The sequence below is a fragment of the Sceloporus occidentalis genome, unplaced genomic scaffold, assembly GCF_023333645.1.
Source record: "Sceloporus occidentalis isolate IW3139 unplaced genomic scaffold, rSceOcc1.0.p SCAF_26, whole genome shotgun sequence".
Lineage (NCBI taxonomy): Eukaryota > Metazoa > Chordata > Lepidosauria > Squamata > Phrynosomatidae > Sceloporus > Sceloporus occidentalis.
Window position 1 is genome coordinate 8174968 of NW_028317006.1, and position 18251 is coordinate 8193218.

Consider the following 18251-nt stretch of genomic DNA (forward strand, 5'->3'; position numbering starts at 1 on the left):
ACTCTGAAATAAATATATTATATATAAACTATCTTTTCCACTACGTATAAAATGCATTATATTGCTAATTTTATACTACCTAGACCCCCCCATAATTATTCTTTCATCTGACTAACAATAACAACAATAATAATTCCATCCCAATTAGTACTTCCTAGTCTAGTAAGATGTCATTCAAACCTGAAGGAGAAACTTGTGAAAAATGACGAGAGGCTAAATAAACGCCATGAAAAGTACCATATTTAAATTCCAATCTAGATTATCAGTGAAGTAATATACATTGTCTCTTCATTATTAGTTATTGTTTTATATAGCGCCATCAAATTCCGTAGCGCTGTACAACGGACAGGACATAACAAGTAGTATGTACAATTTGACTTGACACGGAACTTTGACACGAGCAATACATTCCAAATATGGCACGTGCAAATGTAATACAAAGAGGCTTGGACGGTAAAATACCGCCTTTCACTTTTTTTTACCGTCGCTATACAATTAAGGAACAAAGATTTACACACATAAAACACGTAAAGACGGGGGGAACGGGAAATTACAATTGGACTTCAGGAATATGATGTGCGAGCCGGTAGTAACCCGGTTCGTTATTATACCTGCAGTTTTATTCGTCCCTATCACATCCCAGGGCCTGTAGCTGCGTTTTCACTGTTTCTGTAATGTTTTCGCTGTCTGTTGGCGCCGAATCCTTGATAGACGTCTCATTGGTTGACCGTGTACAAGCGGAGACGTGACTCGACCACGCCCCTAGTAACGCAGCAGGGAGACGGCGCGCATAAATTACGTCATTCGCCTAGTCCCTGCATTAGCGCCACGGTATTAGTGTGTTTGCGTTACAGCTGCTGGTTGGTAAACGGCTCCGTGTGTTAATACCGTGCTGCTCTCTTTCCAGAAAAGCCTTTTCCCTTCTGTTTAGTGGAAGTTCAGCTCCAATGAACTTCAGACGCCTTTTCTCTGGTCAAGGCCAGCGAAACATAACCATTGTATTTTCTGTACAGCTTTTTCCATAGTTAACCCCTTAAGGACCAGGCTGTGTTTTACCTATTGTACCATTGGGACCGAGGCTGTTTTAATACTTTTGCAGTGTTCGTGTTTAGATGTAATTTTCTCTTCACTCATTTAGTGAACCCACACAAATTATATGTTGTTTTTTTCAGGACAAGAAGGGCTTTCTTCAGATACCATTGTTTTAATCATATTATCTAATTTCCCATAAAAAATAATAATAAAATATGATGAAAAATGTAAAAAAAACCCCACATTTTCTGACTTTTACCCCAAAAATCTTTTACCCATCCAAAAAAGCTAATGAAAAAACCTACTAAATATATTCTACTATTTGTCCTGAGTTTAGAAATACCCAATGTTTTTATGTTTTTTTGCTTTTTTCTGCACGTTATGGAGCATTAAGTACAGGTAGCGTTTTGCTATTTCAAAACCATTTTTTCCAAATCTGGTAATTCTTCCCCCCATGTGCCATTTCGGGTATCTTTGAAGCCGGCCAATGCAATTTACCCCATCAAATCATATATTTTTGAAAACTAGACACCCCAAGGTATTTCAAATGCTAGTATTTTAACCCTTTCCATGCATAAGATTCTACCACCAGCCTTTGCCACACTTTGTGTTAGTATTTTTTTGGTATTTTTTTTTACACAAATTGTACTTTGGGTATACATTTATAGCTCCAGGTATACGTCACTATCAAACAACACCCTAATATGTGTTCAATAACATCTCTCGAGTACAGTGATACCACCCATGCATGGGTTTGACTGCTGTTTGGGGTTAAAAGGCCACATTTGGGAAGTGCGCTTTTTTTCCCCTATTTTGGTCAGTCTGTGCCTATGCCCTATCTTTGAGCCTGGCCACTACAATTTACCTCATAAAACCATATATTTTTGAAAACTAGACACCCCAAGGTACTTAAAATGGTAGTATTTAACCCTTTCCATGCATCAGATTCTACCACCAGCCTTTGCCACACTTTGTGGTAGTATTTTTTTTTTATTTTTTTTTCACACAAATTGTACTTTGGGTATAAATTTATAGCTCCAGGTATACGTCACTATCAAACAACACCCTAATATGTGTTCAGGAACATCTCCCGAGTTCATTCATACCCCACATGTATGGGTTTGTCTGGTGTTTGAGGTTAAAATGCCACATTTTGGAAGTGCGCTTTTTTTCCCCCCATTTCGGTCAGTCTGTGCCTATGCCCTATCTTTGAGCCCGGCCACTCCAATTTACCCCATCAAACCATTCATTTTTTTTAAATTAGACACCCCTTGGGTATTTGAAATGCTTTTATTTAAATTTTTCCACGTCAGGATTTTTGGGAAGATACAGCGCTAATTTTAGCACTTGCTCATAATAATAAACTTTATTTTTTTATTTTATTTATTTTACTCTTTTTGGACTTTTTTTTTACATTTTGCTGGAACTGGATAGTTCCTCTAAAGCATAATAATTTTTAAATGTTACCATGTTTTTTTTAAGCTTTTTCTTTTTTTCTTTTTTCTTTTTTTTCTTTTTTTTTAAAATATTTTACTAATCACATAGTGATTAGAAAGCTGGCCTCCATTGACTTGTATGGTTGAATGCAGTACCTGTATTCAACCAGCAAGTGGAGCCAGAGTTCTCTAGAAGGTCAGGAGACTGTCTAGCGAACTTTTTCAACTTTATTATTTTTTTCCCGGACCGCCGCCATCTTGCGGATGGTGAAGACTGCGTGCAGCTGCGGCTGTGACCGCTCTCCGGAGCGGTCACAGTCCATCAAGAGGTAAGTGTTTGGTGTCGCTGGATGCCTCCTGATCGAGGCATTCCAGCGACACCATTGAAGTTTAGGAGGTGATCGTTGATCGCCTCCTAAACGCTTTTAAAACGGGCGTCCGCTGCCATACAATGTATGGCGGCTGTTGACGCCCCGGGGAGGGGCCAGACATGGCCCATCATGCCGATCTCGGTGTTGCTGAATGCCTCGACATCGAGGCATTACAGCAACACCGTTTAAGCTTAGAAAGTGATCATTGATCACTTTCTAAGCTTGTTTAAGTCTGATGACGTGTCAGGCACGTCATAGGTCGTTAAGTGACCGTTTTGCATGACGTGCCTGACCCGGCAATGGACGTTAAGGGGTTAATAATAATATAATATACAAAACGTCTCGGTTTTTCTACAGACAGCAGGGGAAAGGGGCATACTAAAACGAATGACAAAATGGAATGCCTATAGACTATAATGGCCAAATATCTAAATTATATGCTTTAAGCTTTTGTTTAACCCCTTAAGGACCGGGCTCATTTTTCGTTTTGTACCCTGTGGGACCGAGGCTGTTTTGACACTTTTGTGGTGCTTGTGTTCAGCTGTAATTTTCTCCTCACCCATTTAGTGTACCCACAAACATATATATTGTTTTTTTCAGGACAAGATGGGCTTTCTTCAGATACCATTATTTTGATCGTATCATCTTATTTACTATAAAAAAAATAAAAAAAACATGGTGCAAAATTGAAAAAAAAACACATTTTATGACTTTTATTTGAAAAATCTTTTACTCACCTAAAAAAGCAAGTAAAAAAACTAGCTAAATAGATTCTACTACTTGTCCTGAGTTTAGAAATACCCAATGTTTTTATGTTTTTTTGCTGTTTTTTGTAAGTTATAGGGCAATAAGTACAAGCAGCGTTTTATGATTTCCAAATCTTTTTTAACAAATCTGGTCAGTCTGCCTCCATCTCCTCTTTGGAACATCTTTGAAGCCGGTTAACTCAATTTAACCCATTCAAACCATATATTTTTGAAAACTAGACACCCCAGGGTATTCCAAATGCTGTTATTTTAACCCTTTCCATGCACCAATTATACAACTACACTTTGTCAAACTTTGTAATAGTAATTTTTTTTATTTTTTTTTCCACACAAATTGTACTTTAGTTATAGATATACAGGTGCTGGTATATGTCACTGTCAAACAACACCCCAATATGTGTTCAGCAACATCTCCTGAGTACAGCGATACCCTACATGCATGGGTTTGTCAGATTGTTTGGCTGGTAAAAGGCTACTTTTGGGGCATGCGTAATTCAGGTGGTCATTTGGTCATTGTGCCTCCCTCTCCTCTTTGGAATATCTTTGAAGCCGGTTAACTCAATTTAACCCATTCAAACCATATATTTTTGAAAACTAGACACCCCAGGGTATTCCAAATGCTGTTATTTTAACCCTTTCCATGCACCAATTATAGAACTACACTTTGTCAAACTTTGTAATAGTAATTTTTTTTATTTTTTTTTCACACAAATTGTACTTTAGTTATAGATATACAGGTCCTGGTATATGCCACTGTCAAACAACACGCCAATGTGTGTTCAGGAACATCTCCTGAGTGCACTGATACCCGACATGCATGGGTTTGTCGGGTTGTTTCAGATTTAAAATGCCACATTTGGGAAGTGCGCTTTTTTTCTCCATTTTGGTCAGTCTGTACCTATGCCCTATCTTTGAGCTAGGCCACTCCAATTTACCCCATCAGCCATTTTTTTTATATATTAGACACCCCTTGGGTATTTGAAGTGCTTTTATTTTAACTCTTTGTTGAGATTTTTGAGAAATTTTAGCACTTGCTCAAAATAATAAACTTTATTTTTTAATTTAATTTTATTTTTTTAATACTTTTTTTATATTTTTTTTTACACATTTTGCTGGTACTGGATGGTTCATCTAGTGACATCACTGCATAATTATTTTTAAATGTTAGCACATTTTTTTTAAATTTTTTTTTCCATTTTTTATTTATTTTTATTTTTTTTGAATATTTTACTAATCACATAGTGATTGGAAAGCTGGGCTCCATTGACTTGCATGGTTGAATGCAGTACCTGTATTCAACCAGCAAGTGGAGCCAGTTCTCTAGAGGGTCTGGAGACCCTCTAGCGAACTTTTTCGTCTTTATTGTTTTATTTCCCGGGCCGCCGCCATCTTGCTTGATGGCGAAGATCACCGGCAGCGGCGGCTGTGACCGCTCTCCGGAGCGGTCACAGCCCACCCAGAGGTAAGTGTTTGGTGTCGCTGGATGCCTCCTGATCGAGGCATTCCAGCGACACCATTTAAGTTTAGGAGGCGATCGTTGATCGCCTCCTAAACGCTTTTAAAACGGGCGTCCGCCGCCATACAATGTATGGCGGCTGTTGACGCCCCGGGGAGGGGCCAGGCATGGCCCCCGATGCCGATCTCGGCCTTGCTGAATGCCTCGACATCGAGGCATTGCAGCAAGGCCGTTTAAGCGAAGAAAGTGATCCTTGATCACTTTCTAAGCTTATTTAATTTTTTGACGGTTCAGGACCGTCAAAGGTCATTTAGTGACCTTCTTGTTATGACGGTCCTGAACCGGCAAAGGTCGCGAAGGGGTTAAAAATGACTTTTTATTTTTCCATTATAGTCTATGGGCATTCCGTTTTGTCATTTGTTTTAATACGTCCCAGGAAAAGCTATAGGGCAAGAGAGGTATGTCTGACAGACAGGTTGCTTTAGGGACAGACTAATCAGGAGCTCCAAGTTGGGAGGGCGGCTTGGTTATACAACGTATGTAGGCCAGTATGTCTAGGATTTATAATATATCATATATATAGCGTTTGAAAACTAATGATGCAGAGATGGGTGACATTGTGTAAAAGTTAACCTTTTTTCTGACCGCATTAAAATGAATGACACCAACCACCTTACAATGAATCATTACACCTTACCATGATAACTGAAGTATGTTCCTGTTTACATGTGTTCGGGTGCTTGAAACATGTTTTAGCCTTCCAGCTTTTGGAACCCTGCAGCCTGAATACAATGTATGGCAGCCAGAAAACACTGCACTTGTAATGCAGCCAGATTACTAAAAGTGTGCTTCAGCTGTGCCAGCACCGGGATGTGTTGTGGAGCATGTGCAATTCAGACAGCACTGGCGTACAGAATGTTTTGATTGTAGTGTGTACCAGCTGTCCTGATGCGTTGATCGCTATGCTGAAGCATTCGCCATCTAAAAGCTGTCAGAAACACGCTCCATTATACTTTTCCAGCTGCCGGAAACCACTAAGAGTATAGTATCTTTAAACCTTGACATACGAGATCTTGTTTGTTTACATAATGTATACTTCAGTATTCTATTTCCGTGCAAATGAAAAAGAAGGATCCAAATACCAATAAACAGTCAACGTTCAAATAAATATGGTAACATTTTGTAAACTCTAAAATCTTTGGGCACCACGTACATCCATCACTTAGTATGGATACTTTTGCCAAGGGACTTACTGCCATGTTTTTACCATGAATGAAGGATTCATTGCCTGGTTTATAAATAACACTGGCTCATACAAGGGTGGAGTGGAGGCTTCCTTTTGTAGAAACTGCCCACTCAAGAAAAAAAAAAAGGTAGCCTCCATTGACTTTGTAATGAAAAAAAAATCACAGGTAGGACAGTACCCTGTCTTTCATTCTCATTCCTATATCAAACAGGATCAGACTTCAACAGTTTATTTTAATCTTCAATAATGCGGTTTCATGTTAAACAAAGACGATGAAGTGCTTAACGGAATTTGAAAAGATATTAGTGTAGAAATATATATATTTTTAAACAAATGTGAACACACTACAAGAAAATATGCGGGTCAAGTGCCGGGTCAGTGTTCTTTTTACAATTCTCAGGTAATATAAATGTAAACCAGGATTTAAAATTTTCTGAGGGCCAACACTTTGTTCATCCGCTTGTGTACACATCAACCAGTCACATGCACACTGTTCAGTCATAAAGTATGCATTAACACAAACACACAGCTTACTGTTTGAAATTGTAGGATTAACAACACCCCAGTAAACACTTTGAAAACAATAAAATGGGCTTCAAACAAAAATCTAATTGTCAGGATTGAACTCAAGTTCTTGTATCTAGTTCTGTAATTATATCTGTACCCTTTCTTTCTTACTGATGTAATTAAACAATATCAGTTAATTCAGAAGTGTTAAAAATATGAAAAATAAATTATTGATTAAGGAAAAAAAAAGGATTGTTCCATGCCATGCAATGATGTCTTAAAGTGAAGGAGCACGCACCATAGAGGAAGCCATAGTTTTTGGCCCTGACCAGATCCAAGACTTAGTTTTCTTTTTTTATATTATATGATTTCCCCACTCACACACTTGCTACAAATAGGTCAGGATATTCATTTTGTCGATACATCTTGAAAAGCTCCATATTTAATTCATTGGTATATACAATGCAGTTCTATGCCTGCAGCACTCAATACAATAAGCATTGCATAACAACCAGTTATTGCACCTTTGGGAGAGACAAGGGTTGATGCTTTTAACTATGCTGGATATATCCACCGTGAACAAAATGGCGTCAATAAGCAGGCTTGGTTGGTGGTAACCCTGAGATAAAAGATTTATTTAGTGAGAGGTAATTAGGAAACACTGAATTGTACAAAAAAATCAAGAAACCAAAGTGTTGCAATTTTCCGTCTTAACCAGCCACCTTACCTGTCAACAACCTGTCATCGTCCACTAGAAATATGTCCAACTGACCATTAACCAGCAATCAAACTGAGATCATTGCCAAGCCGACCGCCAGGTGCCTAGAAAATAAGCAGCTGACCTACCCTTTAAACAGTGATATGCAGCATGCTGTCCAAATGCTACTCAACTGCAAACTCCTTACAGTTGATAGAATATACAACATACCTAATGCTGTGCTAACTGATCATACATTTATTAAATGGTGGTGTGGATTCCCTTAACATTTCAAACTAGAGTTCCATCATAAACTAGATCCATGCTAGATAAACAATTGACCCTTCCCAGTAACCAGTTGCATGAACTCTCATTCTTTATAGCATCTACTGGACCTGCTCCATCAATCAGCTGGAGGCTGTGAGATCTCTTCCCTCAATCCCTTGTGCATTTATTGTGCTCTTGCAGCCATGATCACAAAACTACTAATTGTTCTGGATTAATGTGACATAGCTGGAGCAGAATCTGAGCTAGTGCTATTTGAAAGAGACATATGCTTTGCCAGACAGAGGCAGAGTCCCACCCATTCCGATCTCTTTATGGGACTGTGATAATATTATTTAGAGCTCTGGTCCATTTCATTGATATTACACCTTCTACTCCCAAGCAGTTAGCAAAATCATATCCATCGTTCTTAATTAATCTTTGTTTCATCTTCTGCTCCTTCTGTATTAAGGTTTGCCATTAAAAGATTTATTTGAGAAAACTGCTTTGTTAACCACTCCATTCAAGCATGGCTGAGGATGGAGGTTGTTAGCACAAGGTGGTTGCTGGTCTGGTGGTGAGCTGCCACACATGGACACAATGCTCTGATCTCCTCAAGTTTCCAGTCAATAGGAGGCAGCTGTAGCATATTGATCCTGCCCTCACCCTTCACAGTCTATTGGGCTGTAGGACAGTGCTCCTTTTGAGGGTTATCTCAATCTCCACCCTGGTCCTCTTTTCGTGGATGTCTTTGGGGCAAACTTGGGTTTGGGCTACTGTGGGAATTGCCTCAGTTGGATTATTGGGATGGATGGAGACACAGACATCTCTGCCCCTGCTTGGTGACCCCTGCACAGTGGGGTCTGACGAGAGGCATGGGGGGTCTGTACAATATAATACAGGCAGGGGATTTGCACAAAACCTTCAGGTAGGGAGTTTGGGTTCCAGACGGAGGGAAGCTTCATAAAGACCTTCTTCGTCCAACACTCCTGAGGAATCCAGGAGATACTGTGTTACCTGTACAAATGTGATATCAGTCATAACATGCTGTAAATGATTTTATAATTATGTTGACATTTTGTGAAAGAGTAAAAAACCTCAACTGAACTACAGACTGCTGTTTTGTTTTTAATTATTAAAAGGGAAAGTTGTCTATTTGCTATTAATCAGTTGTGCACAGTATATATATATATATATATATATATATATATATATATATACACATATATATATATATATATATACATATATATATATATACACACATACATACAGCACTGTGCAAAAAGTTTTAGGCAGATGTGAAAAAATACTGTAAACTAAGAATGGTCCTCATGCCCGTTTCTTTGTGCTTCTTCAAAAGAGCTTGGACAGAACACATGGAAACCTCTAACGTGAAATTTCTACCTGAGAAAGACCTTGTTGATGAGGTATAACTACCTTGTGTCTTGTTGCTGTGCTTGGTATTGCCATGGTGTATGAAATTTGACATTAAACTGTCTTCAGCAACCTCACGTTGTTAGTGAGTGGAACTGTGCCTAACCCAGTTTTATTCCTCCTACACAACTGTTTCTACTTTGTTAAGGATTGTGTTTCAACCTACATAATACGTTGATCATGAGCACCTGGTTGGGTATAATTGTTTAATAATTACATCTAACTAAATGCCTACAAAATTCCTGACTTTGTGCCCAGAAGAATTGATGCCGTTTTAAAAGGCAAAGTTTGGCGACACCAAATATTAATTTGATTTAGATTTTTCTTCTGCTCACTCACGTTGCATTTTGTTAAATGATAAAAAAATAAGCTATTTACATGTCTATTTTTTTTTTAAAAAAACAAATTTTCTACAATTCTACACACAATTACTGTTTACTACATGCCATTTTCCATTGGACCTCCTTTTTCAAGATGCTTGTAGTCTGTCTGGAGGCCAGATAGGCTCTCTTCAAAGAGCGGGCCTAATGCTTTATTTAAAAAAAAAAACAATGGGTGAAAATACCTTAGGCTGGTGCTCAATCTTGTACGATGTTTGTTGGAACTGCCGAATCTCCCGTATAATATGTGATATCTAAAACCAAGACAAACATAAGCAGCAGTGAAAATATCCGAATTGCCAAACACAGAGCAAGAAAAATATATTATATATATTATTATATATTTATTATCTTTATACATTAAATAATTTTAAGTTTTTTTTGGAAAAGCAAGCTGTATTTGACATTTGGTGTGAACTGTTGTACATTTGTTATTATTAGATCCCAATACACTTACCAGTGTGATCATTACAGAACCCATAGACCCTCAACTGAGAGTCCAAGTTCATTGGACCCAAAATAAAGAGACAACTACTTCAAACTGCTGAACTTTACAGAAAGAGGAGAGCTAAATATTTTCTCATCCTTTTCCTGTAATATTTTACTTTTGTATATATGAATATCTCACCATCCTCATCTTGGAGAAATTGACAAGTCCATCCTCGGTGTAATTAGGGGTCCCCTCCTCAATACATGCCAGATCAGTCAGGTACATTCCCAGATATGGAACACAGGGAGGGTCGCAGCTGAGAAGGCAAAAAAAAAAACCACAGAATTAAGCTGTGAAATAAAACAGCTGCAAAATAGTGATATCGCTAACTGGACCATGAATCCCATTTCTGCACCTGTGTGTCTAAATTTTCCTTTTTGAAAAGGGATCTATATTTTGCTATATATTCTATATCTAAAACCTCATGTATGCCATATCTGTTTATATTATACGTTAGATTCCTTGCTTGCGGGAAAGTGGTTGACACTTTTTGAACTGGGAAACAAATAAAGCTAAGTGACCTCCCCTGGCCCCTGCAACCCTCCATGTATGCATACACACAGGTATTCACACACGCACCAACACTGCTTCCCATAGTGAGCCTGACCACGTTGGACTGGCCTTGCGTAAAGAACTTGGACCAGCCCAGGGGCAATTGTCCCTTGTCCTGCAGGTCAGCCTAACCTTTCTTTTCTGAAAGCTATATAATCACGTGAAAAATACTTTGGAAAACATATTTCAGCATTCTGAACATCACTATGCAGTTTGACTCACCACCCAGTGATCTTTTTGTGCAAAAATGGTTGAGCTGGCCCAGCAAACACACACAATGGTTCATGTATGATCTCCAAAAATGTATATTTGATGATATAGAATGTTATGTACATTATAACATATACATTCTCCTGCAGAGGAACAGTTAGCCATAGCACTCTGAATTAGGTAAATATAATCATGCTGCTATTGAACTTACTTCTTTAGGGCTTCTCTTAGGTTCTTAAAGCGGCCTTCTGAGGACACTAACTTCTGAAGGCGGTCAATGAGAGTCTTAGTCTGTGACAAAATTACGAGATGTTATGATTAATTACTGCAAACAGGTGCAAAGAAGGGTAAATGATGCAAGGACAAAGGGTATTCTTGTATGGTGCAAGGGAGAGAAACTGAATGGAGAGGTGTACATGTTATCCCATCTATTAGTCTACAACGATTTGTACCTCGCATTGAAAGCTGATGTTCTGCATAGGTACAAATTCTTATTAAAGGGTACATACTTGTAAGGTTTGGATCGGAGAGCACTGCAAATACCTTTAACAATGAATTTGATTTACTTAACAGCTCTGCATGGAATGAAAACGCTAAGAGAGAGTTAACATTAAAAGAGGCTCTTAGATGATATTCAAGGTGCCAAACAGTAAATGGCAAAGGATGAAACTTCCAGTAGAGTAAAACAAGGCAGAGTTTTTCTTTGCTATGTACTGTAGTTTGGGGTAGCCGTATTAGTCCAGTGTATAAGAATGCAAAAAAACCAGAATGTTGCAGAATCTTGTAATACCTTTTTTATTGGACTAACAGTATTTAAAATAATAGACGAGCTTTCGGGAGTCCTCCCTTTATCAAGTCAAAAGCATTTCTGACCAAGCAAGTGAAAAACACAGTTTAAAACTGACCAGTACATGTTCTGATACAGGGTTAAAACAGGGGTTAAAACAACACGGTAGAGAATTTGCAGACAAAAAACTAAGAGGGTCGTAAATAGTAAATAGTGGCATATACTGCACAGATAAGGCTAGGGGGGGAGAAGGGGTAAGCGTGTAGGAGAGAGAGACCAAGAGAAAGAAAAAAAAAAAAAAAAAAAAAAGCACAGGTTATAGGAAGTTTTGATAGTGTGCTAAGAAGCTCAAATCCACATTAAGTCCTCTGTTTTTACAATCATAAAAATGTATCATTTTGGCTTCAAATGTCTTTCTTTCTTGGGTGTTTTTGAAATGACCTCTCAGTGTTTTGATTTTAAGGTCATATATGGAGTCACCTGTTTGGGTAAAGTGGTGCCCAACTGGAGTGCAAAGGTTTTCTTCATCATGATGATTGATGGAGTATCTGTGCAGATTCATCCTTTTATTGAGTTGCTGGCAGGTTTCACCGATGTAACAACCTATAGTACATTTGGTGCATTGAGTACGATCCTTTAATATTGTATGTCTTGTTGTTGTGGGTGGCTGTGTTGCTGTGTGGCTGTGGGTACAGATGTGTTGGCAGAATTTGCATCTGGCTTTGTTGCATGGTTTGCTTCCATTATCTGTGTGTGTTGTTTCAGTATGTAGTTTGCTACATTGAAAGTTTCCGGCTAAGAACTGCATCCTTAGTCACAAAGCAGCACCATAATAAAAATAGAGCTAATCTCTCACCAATAGAAAGAGATGCAATCAAGGATTTAAGGAATAATCAAACCATCACAATCAAACCAGCGGACAAGGGAGGAGCAGTCGTTATTATGAACACCCAAGATTATATAGAAGAGGGAAACAGACAATTATCAGACAGCACATACTATAAGAAACTGATCAAAGACCCCACCAAGGAATACACTACCAAACTGAGGAAGCTGATCAGATCTGTCCCAGAGGAACAGCAAAAAGGATTGGAAACGTTCATACCCACCAATCCTAACATAGGGACATTCTACATGCTTCCGAAAATCCACAAACCAGGGAACCCAGGCAGACCTATAATAACAGGTATGGAGACACTAACCGAACCAATTTCAGGCTTAGTGGAAAATATTTTAAAACCCTTTGTTAAAAACACTAAGAGCTTCATACAAGATACCACTGACTTCCTTAACAAACTCAGTCAAATTACAAACTTGCCTGCCAATTTCATACTTGTAACCATGGATGTGGAATCTCTATATACCAACATCCCACACGAAGATAGAATTGAGGCCTGCTCTCTGTTCCTCTCAGAACATACTCATAAGCAGAAATACAGTCCTCAAACCATTACTAAACTCATAGAATTCATCCTCACACACAACTACTTCAGTTTTAACAACAATATATATCTGCAAACCATGGGCACTGCCATGGGGACGAGAATGGCACCACAATATGCCAATCTATTTATGGCTGACCTGGAACAATGATTCTTGGAAACACAACTTCACAAACCCTACAAATATTATCGCTACATTGATGATATTTTCATTGTCTGGACGGACGGAAAAGAAAACCTCAGAAAGTTCCATTACGCATTTAATACATTTCACCCATCTATCAAACTCAAAATGGACTTCTCCACAGAAAGTGTAAACTTCTTGGATACAACTGTCACAATAAACAAGGACACACTACATACATCCCTATACAGAAAACCCACAGACCGATCCAACTACCTGCACAAATCCAGCTTCCATCCATCCCACACAAAGCAAGGCATCATCCATAGCCAAGCCACCAGGTACCACCGCATCTGCTCCAACACTGATGACAGAGACATGCATCTAAAAACACTGTCTGAGACACTCAAACAAAAGGGATACAAACCTAGGATCATCAATAATAAAATTAACTCTGCCCTACAAACACCACGTGAACACCTGTTGCAATACACAGACAAACAAACATCCTCACGCATACCTCTAGTAGCCACATACAATCCTGCCCTAGAAGAAATCCGAAAAATCATCAAGGATCTGCAGCCAATGCTAGCAGAGGATGTGGTGTTAAAAGAAATTTTCCCTGAACCCCCCATCTTGGCCTTCAGACAACCAGCTAATCTCAAACAAAAGCTGGTGAGTAGCAAACTACATACTGAAACAACACACACAGATAATGGAAGCAAACCATGCAACAAAGCCAGATGCAAACTTTGCCAACACATCTGTACCAGCAACACAGCCACCCACAACAACAAGACATACAATATTAAAGGATCATACTCATGCACTTCACAAAATGTTGTATACATGATTCAATGCACCAAATGTACTATAGGGTGTTACATCGGTGAAACCTGCCAGCAACTCAATAAAAGGGTGAATCTGCACAGATACTCCATCAATCATCATGGTGAAGAAAACCTTTGCACTCCAGTTGGGCACCACTTCACCCAAACCGGTCACTCCATACATGACCTTAAAATCAAAACACTGAGAGGTCATTTCAAAAACAGCCAAGAAAGAAAGACATTTGAAGCCAAAATGATACATTTTTATGATTGTAAAAACAGAGGACTTAATGTGGATTTGAGCTTCTTAGCACACTATCAAAACTTCCTATAACCTGTGCTTTTTTTTTTTTTTTTCTCTTTCTCTTGGTCTCTCTCTCCTACACGCTTACCCCTTCTCCCCCCCTAGCCTTATCTGTGCAGTATATGCCACTATTTACTATTTACGACCCTCTTAGTTTTTTGTCTGCAAATTCTCTACCATGTTGTTTTAACCCGTTTTAACCCTGTATCAGAACATGTACTGGTCAGTTTTAAACTGTGTTTTTCACTTGCTTGGTCAGAAATGCTTTTGACTTGATAAAGGGAGGACTCCCGAAAGCTCGTCTATTATTTTAAATACTGTTAGTCCAATAAAAAAGGTATTACAAGATTCTGCAACATTCTGGTTTTTTTTGCATTCTTTGCTATGTGAAACCAAGCTAATTCTACGTTGATGACTAGTGACAGAATCCCAAGTTACAACCAGATGGAGGCATTAACACTGGGATCTTGCCTTCTCTATGAAATATGATCCATGAAGGCTGCTTACTGGAATGTCAGCACCATTGTATTTAAAAAGGATCAGTCATCTATACAGCTTTTATTGGGCTGATGACATTCCTATAATGAGCAAAATCTAGCAGACAAGTTAAAAAAATAATTTTTGTAATTCCATTTAATATATTTAATAAACATACTAGATTATAAAACGTGCAATTCACAAAGGTAACTAGTTCTACTTAATAATGTAAATGTATACTGTAAGTGCTATTCCGGAGACAGAGAGCAACACGTGTCTGGCTAGTACCTGTTTTGATACTTTAATCCAGGTTCTCTTGAGCCGGTAGATAGCGCTGCGGTTTAACGAAGATGTGATTTCCAGAACTGCGTTGTAATTATGAAGACATCGACAAATATCGGCGACAGCCACCCACTTTTCAATGGTATACCCGCGAGTTACTGGGTCTTCACCTCGCAGAATTTCAGTAGCAATCAGATTACTCATCTACAATACATTGCCAAATGGAATGGTAGAGTTACCTTTATTGGTACAACTTTTCATATCCCAATGATGTGAAAAAGTCATATTTTTTATCCCAAAACTGAAGTGTTTCCCAACCTATCTCTGCCGTATAATAAAACGCTCAGCAAAAGAATGCTTCTGCATACAATGAAAAAGTAAACAGATAAAATTCACAATAAAGAATGTGGAAAGGATATTATTCAGGGTGTCAACAATAAGTGTCAATGGAGTTACATTTCCTTTGTGCTAAACTCAATAACTTCTGTATGAAAGCAGGTAAAGCACTACTTGTTTTTCTGCAAGGCAAGGACAGTGGAGCAAATACAGCTAGCTTTACTGACCCAGAGAAAACAAAAACAATCAGGGTGACTTTAATGGGATTATTCTCTGCAAAAATAAAATATTCATTTCACAATGTCATGCCATGGAATACGGAGTTTCCCTTTCTTCCACGAGTAATGATTTTGTAAACTTGAAACTCACATGATTAAAGTGTTTGCTGGTGTTCATTATATACGGAGTTCGCTCATACTTTTCCATTTTCATCCAACCCTGGCCAAAAAATTCCCTGTGGTGAAAGGGATAAGGAATCATTATTTGTAAAACTGGAAGTGTAATGTAAATATACAGTGTCTGAGGTTAGGAGGATGGACGAGTGGGGATGAAATTTATTATTATTACCGTATTGGCTCGGATATAGGCCGCCCCCGTATATAGGCCGCACCCTAAAAGTTTGGTGCTTTTTTAAAGAAAAAGTTTTTTTCTTTAAAAAGCACCAAAAAAACATGCTGCCACTCTGCCCCCCCCCGAGATATGCTGTCACTGTCCTCCCTCCCCGAGATATGCTACCACTGTCCGTCCCCCCCCCCGAGATATGCTGCCACTGTCCGTCCCCCCCCCGAGATATGCTGCCACTGTCCCCCCCGAGATATGCTGCCACTGCCCCCCCCCCGAGATATGCTGCCACTGTCCTCCTCCCTCCCCGAGATATGCTGCCACTGTCCTCCTCTGCCCCCCGACTTACCGGAGCTGACTCCCGGGTGTCTTGCGAGGCCGGCGGGGGACATCTACGCAATACGCGTATACAACTTCCGGTGCCGGATGTGCCGGCACCGGAAGTTGTATACGCGTATTGCGTAGATGTCCCCCGCCGGCCCCGCAAGACACCCGGGAGTCTGCTCCGGTAAGTCAGGCGGGGGGCCAGAGGTAAAACGCATCGTGCGTTTAGACAACCTCCCGTGCCGGCCCCCCCCCCGTGGGAAGTGCTGGCAGGGGAGGCTGTCTGAGCGTATCGGGGAGTAGGATGCAGGTCCCCTGCACCGCTGCGGGGGATCTGTATCCTAACCCCGCTGCCTGCCCGGCGCCCGGGACTGCATGTCCCGGGCGTCGGGCGCTAGACCCCGAATATAGGCCGCACCCCCACTTTAAAGACTTAAAGTGGGGGAAAAAAGTGCGGCCTATATCCGAGCCAATACGGTATTTATTATCTTTTATTTATATAGCGCCAACAATTTACGCAGCGCTTAATACAATACATAAGTTCAAGGGATATGACAAGACGAGAATTGACAGACTAAGACAAACCGATACATTAGGTGGAGAGAGCCCTGCTCGCAAGCTTACAATCTAGAGGGAAATGGGTGACAAACATAAGGCACAGAGAAAGGGTGAGAGGTGGTGCGGGGGGTATCAGTGACGGGTGAGAGGTAGTGTGGGGGGTATAAGGCACAGAGAAAGGGTGAGAGGTGGTGCGGGGGGTATCAGTGACGGGTGAGAGGTAGTGTGGGGGGTATAAGGCACAGAGAAAGGGTGAGAGGTAGTGTGGTGGTTGTCTCAATGACAAGGAAGTTCTAGCAGCTACGGTGGAATGCTTCTCTGAAGAAGTGGGTTTTGGGATTTTTGTTGACTGTTGGGAGGGAGGGTGAAAGCTGAAAGTTCAGTAGAAGTAGATTGGATGAGTAGACTGGATGAGTGGACATACTGGGAGAGTATTTGTGAAGTGGAGTTTGTTACTCACTCATATGGTATCTTTTTGAAGATCAGGTGATCCAGTAAGGTGAGCTGTTCAGCAATTTCCAAAGCAGACAGAGACTCAAAGGGTTCTACAGGACTACCCAAGACCTGCACATTAACACCAACGTGACAAATTAATCTACCACACAGACTTATTCCTTATATGTTTCAGTCTGTAACGTATTCGGAAGACATAGTACATGTTGTGATCAGTCTTCATAAAGTAACATGTAGAATCGCATAAGCTTTCAAGACCCCAGAGATTCAGCACCAGTCCCCTAAAACTTCTACCTTTTCTGGAACCAATACAGTGATACACACTGAAAAGGCATTATCATGTCACTTGTGTGATTTATAATAATATATATAATATTCAGTCACCAGTATTTACCATCCTGGTTTACATATTTTTGCTGACTTACCATATGTTCAATTTCCTCCAGAGTAACCTGGCTATCTCCAGGGTCCTCCTGAGTCAAAGTGCTAGAGACAGAAACAAGTTTAATAAGTAATATATCGGCATGTTTTGGTATCAGTGTTAGAAAAATGCTTATGTTATCGTAAATATTATTGCTGACAGAGACATAAGTAGAAAATGTGTAGTCTGTGATATATGCACGAGGTCACGCCAACATGTCTACTCTGTTATTCTATATATATGTGCAAAGGGTCAAGTCTAGGCCATTCTTATTTATGCAGCTTAAGAGGCGTAACCTGCTTGAAAAGTAACCAATCAAAATATATATATATATATATATTATTAGAAGTAGATAAGATGCTATATAAACCATGTAATCAAAACATGTAATCAGACAACGCTTCCACTTTTGTTTGTTGTGTGCCTTGTCTCGATTATGCGCATGATCTAAATAAAGGAAAACTCTGAGGAGAATTCGACCATTATTTCAACCAACAATCAGTCTAT

The 18251-nt window shown here is 39.5% G+C and overlaps 1 protein-coding gene across 2 annotated transcripts in view; it reads right to left on the reverse strand.

The window, feature by feature from the left end:
• Positions 1–8700: 8700 nt before the first annotated feature.
• LOC149300119 (ras-specific guanine nucleotide-releasing factor 1-like) overlaps positions 8701–18251 on the reverse strand; it is a 34411-nt gene continuing 24860 nt past the window's right edge. For both annotated transcript variants that reach the window (XM_089485695.1, XM_089485694.1), the window contains exons 20-27: positions 17749–17809; positions 17331–17434; positions 15797–15881; positions 15098–15295; positions 11057–11136; positions 10222–10339; positions 9779–9847; positions 8701–8793 (exon numbers count right to left, since the gene is read on the reverse strand). In XM_089485695.1, coding sequence (XP_089341821.1) covers positions 8701–8793; positions 9779–9847; positions 10222–10339; positions 11057–11136; positions 15098–15295; positions 15797–15881; positions 17331–17434; positions 17749–17809 — 808 coding nt within the window. The remainder of the gene's footprint in view (positions 8794–9778; positions 9848–10221; positions 10340–11056; positions 11137–15097; positions 15296–15796; positions 15882–17330; positions 17435–17748; positions 17810–18251) is intronic.